General features: G+C 34.3%; 2 protein-coding genes across 13 annotated transcripts in view; one reads left to right on the top strand and one right to left on the bottom strand.

Annotated features, from left to right (window-relative positions):
- LOC125046027 (codanin-1-like) overlaps positions 1 to 5,498 on the bottom strand; it is a 19,666-nt gene extending 14,168 nt beyond the window's left edge. The window contains exons 1-2 of the mRNA XM_047643621.1: positions 5,252 to 5,498; positions 795 to 877 (exon numbers count right to left, since the gene is read on the bottom strand). Of these exons, the coding sequence (XP_047499577.1) occupies positions 795 to 877; positions 5,252 to 5,335 (167 nt within the window). The 5' untranslated portion in view covers positions 5,336 to 5,498. The remainder of the gene's footprint in view (positions 1 to 794; positions 878 to 5,251) is intronic.
- Positions 5,499 to 6,077: 579 nt separating this feature from the next.
- LOC125046265 (roquin-1-like) overlaps positions 6,078 to 7,500 on the top strand; it is a 43,517-nt gene continuing 42,094 nt past the window's right edge. For all 12 annotated transcript variants that reach the window (XM_047644072.1, XM_047644074.1, XM_047644079.1 and 9 more), the window contains exon 1: positions 6,078 to 6,323. The gene's annotated coding sequence lies outside the window, so the exon portion shown is untranslated. The remainder of the gene's footprint in view (positions 6,324 to 7,500) is intronic.

Raw genomic sequence — 7,500 nt, 5'->3', positions numbered from 1 at the left:
GATCCAAACAAGGAAAGAAAATCAAAAGTTTTATGAGATGTCAGAGAATGTTTTCACTATTAAGAAGATCTAAACAAGGAGAAGAAGAGAAGCAGCAAATAATATCTGTTGCCCTGGCCTCTCCAGCTTGACCTCTCCATGACCTGCCACCAAACTTTTCTCTGTCTTAACCAAATGCTGATGGGCATGACCTGTACGTACATGCCATGCCCACTGTGAGTTTACTTGTTTTATTGTTTTTACACATAGATGGCTACACTTGTACTGAGTCACCAATAAGCCAATTACAAGCACTGCCTGTCTTGCCCGTTTACCCTTTTCTTTGATTTATAAAAATATTTTGTTATCTTATTTTGCTGTTACTGATGTTTATAACATTATAGTAATTATAATGTTTATAATAAAAACAACACCATTGATATTTATAGCACTAGTAAAAAATACATTTTTCCCACAAATTCAAGGAAAGGTGAAATCAGTTAAGGTCACAAGGTCTACTAATTAACTCCTTGTGGCAAAGCACTAGCAGAGAGTTAAACAGGTTATGGCAGTTCAAAAAGAAGGAGAAGGAGAAGGAGAAGAAGAAGAAAGAAAAGAGAGCAATAAGTAGAAAGAAAAAAAACAGCATTAGTATCATTAAAATTTATGAATGGGAAAAGAAAGAAAGACAGAAAGAAAGAAGGAAAGAAAGAAAGAAAAAAAGTAACAAGAAAAACAATAGTAGTAAGAACATGAACTAGAAATCTGACATTAATATGACAAACTTAACCTATATCAATAAAACTAAAACCTACCCGCTAGACTGATCACGCAGAAAGTTCAGAAATACAGGCACGAATTCCACACGTAACGGTTGCAGGTCTTCGAAAACACCTTTCTGAAAGCAATGAAATGAGTGAATTAGAAATGAGCCTGAATACAAGGAAAAAGTCACAACAGGCAACTGTCCCTGCACATGATTGCCAAGATGAGGAACTTAGTAATTAGGTGTTAAATGATATGACACATTCGTTGCAACTCAAGGAAGATTTTTTTTTTGATTTTTTTTTTTAATTCTCACTCAGTCACTAATTCACAATTTCTCTCTCTCTCTCTCTCTCTCTCTCTCTCTCTCTCTCTCTCTCTCTCTCTCTCTCTCTTTCTTTCTCTCTCTCTCTCCTCTCCTCTCCTCTCCTCTCCTCTCCTCTCCTCTCCTCTCCTCTCCTCTCCTCTCCTCTCCTCTCCTCTCCTCTCCTCTCTTCTCTTCTCTTCTCTTCTCTTCTCTTCTCTTCTCTTCTCTTCTCTTCTCTCTCTCTCTCTCTCTCTCTCTCTCTCTCTCTCTCTCTCATAAACAAACTTTCTCACACTAAAAAACAAACACACCCACATTCAGAGAGAGAGAAACAACACACACACACACACACACACACACACACACACACACACACACACACACACACACACACACACACACAAAATTGATCAGCAAATAAGGATTCAGTCCAAGATCTTTCTTGTCAAATATTAAGTATAAGGTTTGGTGGCTTCTGTCAAATCACAAAGTGTAGAGGCCACTTAACATTTTCCTATTCAGAATGATTACCATAATATTACATAAAATCATATATCTTTGATTTCATTATCAATATTTCATAAAATTTTCTATACCTCATGACACAGAATCAAAAGGAAGCAAGTAAATCCACCTGTTAATATTGGATACAACCAATGTCCACAACAATTTTGCCTTTATTATCAGGGAGTTAGGTATTTGGTCTCCCTGACCTCAGCTGTTTACTGCATTCCTTTAATATTCAAGAAAAAGTATAATACCATCAATATTGTTATGAACAGTATTATTACAATCATTATCATCAGCATCATTACTAACAATAATAATAGTAATGAAATAAACCACTTTTTAAAATTCAAGGATTGGGTACATATATGAGGTTTAAGTAGGCCTAGTAATTGACTCATTGGTATCTAATATAAAACTCTGTACATTTATACATGCACTTTCAGCATCAATGGATGAAGTAAACTTGAAGGCCTCTCACTGTTACAACTTACAATTCTAACCTCTTCTCGCAGAAATGTAAAAAAAAAAAAGCATTTACAAAGGTAAGTTCAGATAATGCTTTTGATTTCTCTAATACAAGCACTTGAAATCAGAAAATGAAACTAATCTTATAATGTGACAGATCTTAGTTATTTGTAACTCCAATACTTTTATCAAAGTACAATGCTACAATTAAAATATCTGACTAATCTGGTATTTCAAGCGTCTAATCAAGTGTTACCACTCAATCACAAAGCTTTAACTGTAAACTGGAACTGAATTACATTTTTAGTGAACAAATGGTAATTATGTCTAAGACTATTGTACCTACTTTTTTTTCTTTTTCTTTTTATAAAAAAATACAATATCCTTTGAGACCTATAGATATACTATAGATACATAATAATTCTAATAGGTACAATAAGAATTACAGAAAAAAAAGAAAAAAAAAAATAGAATGCATGTAGAACAAAACTTAGTAGAAGCAGACACAGACAGACAGACACATAAACATCAATTCAAATCTGCAGAATTAAGTGCCTAACCACAGGGGTCCAACGCCTTGGACCCCATAGTTTTTACACAATACTTTATTGCCATATACTAAGGGGATCTACCTCCTAGAGCTCCAACGTATTTATGCATTCCCTAGCCAAGGGGCAGACCCCCTGATTGTTAAACAATATGTTCTAGCCATAAACGCCACCTGACCCCTAGATGGGGAGCTCTGCCCCCTGTTCATTCATGAGACAAAATCCTAAACATATATTTTAGTCTACTGCCTATTGTCTGAACTCTTTGTGATCTAATCTACATTTTTTGATACCTGGTGCAGTTAACAAGCTCTCATATCATACTATAATTGACGATAATGTAATTTTCTTCTGCAAGACTACCTTATCAATTTTCAATTTTTCCTAATGAAAACAACAATGTAAACAAGACTCTTGTTGCCAATGCTTGTGAAAGCACAAAAGGTGATTATATATAACTATTTAAATAACTGTTAAGCAACAGATAGTAACACTTATGCTACTTTCCTCAGTGCTATGTTCTGTCAGGCATCTCTGAGTCTCAGAGTGACTAATTCAAGCACTTTTATATTTAAACTGTGAAGTAATTGTATCTTTCTGGCCTCTATATTTGACTTTCTTTATTAATTAGCCTATTTATAATTCCTCCATTATAGTAGCATTACATGCTTGTTTATCAAAATTCCTTTCTCTCTAGATCAACCTTTTTGGTGTAGGTTACACCATACAGAAAAGTAATATATAATTTTCTTTGAAATATAGCATGCATTGATCTCTTCTAGCTTAACCAATCAATACAATCACTGGTTATGATTAGCTAACAGGCCTAAATTACAATGGGCATTTTAACACACAGGCAAAATCCAATAAACCTCCATCACATATATTCTGGCCAGGATTAATTGACAATAAATTGCCAAGGATATCTATATACTTCATCTTGCCAGAATCTACATGGGCAGGTTTATTGGACTGGTATAAGTTAAAAACATGACTGCATGTGTCAGACACTAAATCTCCAATAAATACATAGACCTCACCCTAAATGCAACTACCACAAAGATTGCTGTATTTCCATAGACAGTGTATATTTAATGAGTGAGTTTATATTGATGATTAAAGTTTGTGACGTGGAGTTGGGAACTCAATCTCTGATGAGTGTGTCTGTACTGTAGAGAATTACTCTTAATTGGCATGTTGACCATGATTTTGTTCCAGTTACTATAGATGTATCATTCCTTTAAATATCTGAATGCAGACTAACTTGTATAGAATTGTAATCTTAAATTGTCTGCCAATATGCCTTATTCAAATCTACAGTATTACTGGAATTGACACCTAACATCAAAAATTAAAAATTTGACCTTGCCATCATATTGAACATAACATTTTAAGACATATTCTTCTACAGCATTTCTTCTGCAAACTAATAATAAGGGTAGTAGAGAGGATGTAAAACATGACACTGTACTCTTCCAGTAGCAAGAAAAAATAATATGAAATCGAGGAAAAACAAAACAGAATTGAACAGGTGATGTAAGAGTAGAAAATCAAATGAGCCTATAGGAATTTTACTTGGATGTAGACACTAGTAACCAGCCTTTTAGAAGAAATAGATTTGAAATAGATAATCACCTGATGGTACAAACTGGACTTAAGGGAAGTCAATTGAAATTTAAATCAGTTCTGTCATAACTTAGCTGTGTATAAGGTTGTTAAAGGCTGCTTTGCCTTTAACATGCATAATATCATGGGAACAAGGAAAAAGAGCAACAGATAATGGACAACAAAGACTTGCAGGCTGGCCACTGCAAATTTATAGGTTAAAATAAGAAATTATCAGTATGAGATTTGCCTGGCAAAAACTTTGCAGAGCAGGCAGGGGGTTAAGGGCAAAGTCCCCCATTTATAATGAATGTGCTTTGCATACACCTTATTACTGAAAAATTTACAACAATCCTCTGCTTTTACCCCACAGCTTTCCTTTTACTTATCATGTCCTCCCCAGCTACCGGGGCTGATATCATAGCTGTGCTTCCTTTGAAAGGAAATGAGTGCTAGGTTTTTTTAAATCACAACTAGAGCTTTCAGGAAATCATACATTACACCTAAAATTTGGTTTTAAGTGTCATTTCCAAATTTACCAAATCTACTTTCAAATACACCTATTTCTGATAACTACCTACAGCAAAACTCCCATAGAAGTTTGACATCTGGGTCAAATGGAAGGCTACACTTCCCGTGACCCATTTCGTGATGAAAATGATAATTATAAATTACAAAGACCTATAACTACAACAAGATAGACATTTATGCATTATTCATGAATATCAATTCGATTAATCCACCTCCACAAAAGAAATTTGCACCAATATGAAGGTTAAATGAAAATGAACATACTGAAGTCCAGAACGATAATACATACATCACAGAACCAGACATTGATAAACAACAGTGACACATAGATATTATATCCAAAGACAATCATTTGTTTTACTGAAAGTTAAGAAAGTCTTGGTAAATTACGAGAACACTGATACAAAAAAGAGCAGAGAAACTTCCAATCGCCCGGAAAACGTCACTTGAATCTCACCTTTTCTCCTTCATTACAACACCGAATAATCATAAAAACAATAAAACGCCAACCAAAACATAATATAATATCTCCTCATCTCACCAAAGGTGCTCCATCTAGCCACAGGATAAGGTCACGAGGATTAATTTCCCCTTGGAGAAGGAGGTCGAGGAGAGTTGCTGCCATTTTTAAATCATTTTCAAAACATTGGAACAAGTGAAGGTGGAGATGCGCAGGCCCGAGAAAGAAAGCGGGCTGTTGCTTTACCACTGCTGTTTATGATCTGTATTTTGCTCTTTGTAAGTTACCATGTTTATTGGTCAGTTATATTTGGTAATTAATTTTGATTTGTATTATAATTACGGTGACAATTTTCATAACAACGGAACAAGTGAAGGGTTAGATGCGCTAGTCGGCAGGGAAAGTTTGTTTTTTGTTATAGTTAATGAGATGTTTATATATATTTGTTTTACTCTGGAAGCTTTTCTCTATTTTGCTGGTCGTTTTTATCTTACAATAGCTTTTCATGATATACACTGAGATATTTGTTTTGATGATTTCCATAACACTTGAACAAATGAAAGTCCAGCTGCGATGAGAGAAAGGGGGTGTGACTTTAATTGCCTTTTTTCTTAGTTTCTCTTTGTCAGATCGTTGCTTTATATTGTTTTAATTATCATAAGCGGCATTATTTTATAAACTTTCGATTATATGGTATATACAATGATGTGTGAGTATAAAAAAATCAATTTTATGCATAATTGTAAATATATGCAAATTTCACTATATCACATCACCCTGAACTTCAATGAATCTTAATTATCTATTTACGTAAAATAAAAAAGCATGACACCAAAAGATAAATTTCCACTCCTTCTCCAACATAAGAAACATCACATCCCTTCACTTTTATACACACCATCCCCAAAGCAAAATGGACAGAAAGTGGATCATAGAAATTGAGAAATAAGACCACTATTAATTAAATATTAATGCAATCCTTCCCAAATCGACCAGCGTTTAAGACCAAACAACTACAAAAAGATGATATAGTGCGAATCCACCGCAAGTCATTCAAGCAAGCCAGCTATGCCTCCGTAGTAATTCCTGGATTCAATATGGCTTCCCTTAAGGAATGGTGACATGACCTCAACACGCAAATGCTTCAAAGCTCGTGAGTAAAGCCGAGAGAGACGTTGTAAAACATGTTCTAATTTGGCGAGAATGTTAGGTGGCTTTGATGTGCTTTGGGATTGGGGAATTCTATGATTTAGTAACCATGGAGACCCGTTTTTTCGGGGGGTTGGGGGGACTCTTCAAAAAAAAAGTTTATTATTATTTTTTGGGGGAGGAAGAGAAAGTTTTTGGGAGTTTATCACGCATTAAGGCATATCATCCTCTCGTTTGTAGTGAGGGGGTTGATATTAACTTACAGATGATGAATAAACAGATGAAGTTTGGGTAGGCCTATTCACCGGTCGGAAATATGAAAAAAAAAAGGTTTCAAAAATGCTTCGAGATGTAATGGCATTAACAACCCCAGTTGGTTTTAAGACATAAATAGAAATATCACCGTTAACTGGCCGCTTTAGTAGATCCTTAACACAAACCTTTCAGAAGTTAAAGGGTGGAATGCCTTGGCTTGTTATTGTTTATAGGCCTACCTTTTTGGCATATATTTTTGCCTCAGATAAATTTTCAGTGTATATTTGTTCTATAGGCCTATTTCTGGTAATTTCATACTCAGTTAGAGGCATTCTTCCTTTTTTTTTGTTTTTCTGTGTGAATTGCTTGTAAAAAGACCTGTCATTCTTGGATAGTAGATAGCTTGCAAAGTAATTCTTTTCTATTCTGGGAATCTATACATCAAAGAAGTAGGAATTATTAATCTCCTTGATTATGTATCAAGTCATGTCTTTTGGCATGAGAAATTAATGTCATTTAGTTAGAATTGGGGAAAAAAGAATTAATCGAAACTGCTTTACAGTACAATGGTGTTTATTTGTATGTTTTTTTTTTCTATGTAATTATTGTTCTTAGTTTTATTTGTTTGTTTGAATGTATTAATTTGTGTTTTTTTTTTTGGTATATTTTATTTCACATTTTTTTATGCAGAAGTCACAGTTCATGTTACAATAAGAGTTTTGATACGACTTTGGCTTCATTTAATTTCAGTTTTTGTATTTTGAAGTTGGATGTCAAGTTTACATGGGGTTATATTCACTAGGCTTGTGTATAAGCTCAACTCTATCTGAGCAAGAGGAAAGGGGGTGTGGCCAGTTTGAGAAAATAACCAACTTCTTTTCTACAAAGTAATATGCATTTATTCAGAATGGAAGGTTGCAACAAAT

Source organism: Penaeus chinensis, chromosome 38 (assembly GCF_019202785.1).
Source record: "Penaeus chinensis breed Huanghai No. 1 chromosome 38, ASM1920278v2, whole genome shotgun sequence".
Classification (NCBI taxonomy): Eukaryota; Metazoa; Arthropoda; class Malacostraca; order Decapoda; family Penaeidae; genus Penaeus; species Penaeus chinensis.
This window is presented reverse-complemented; position numbering and strand designations above follow the sequence as displayed.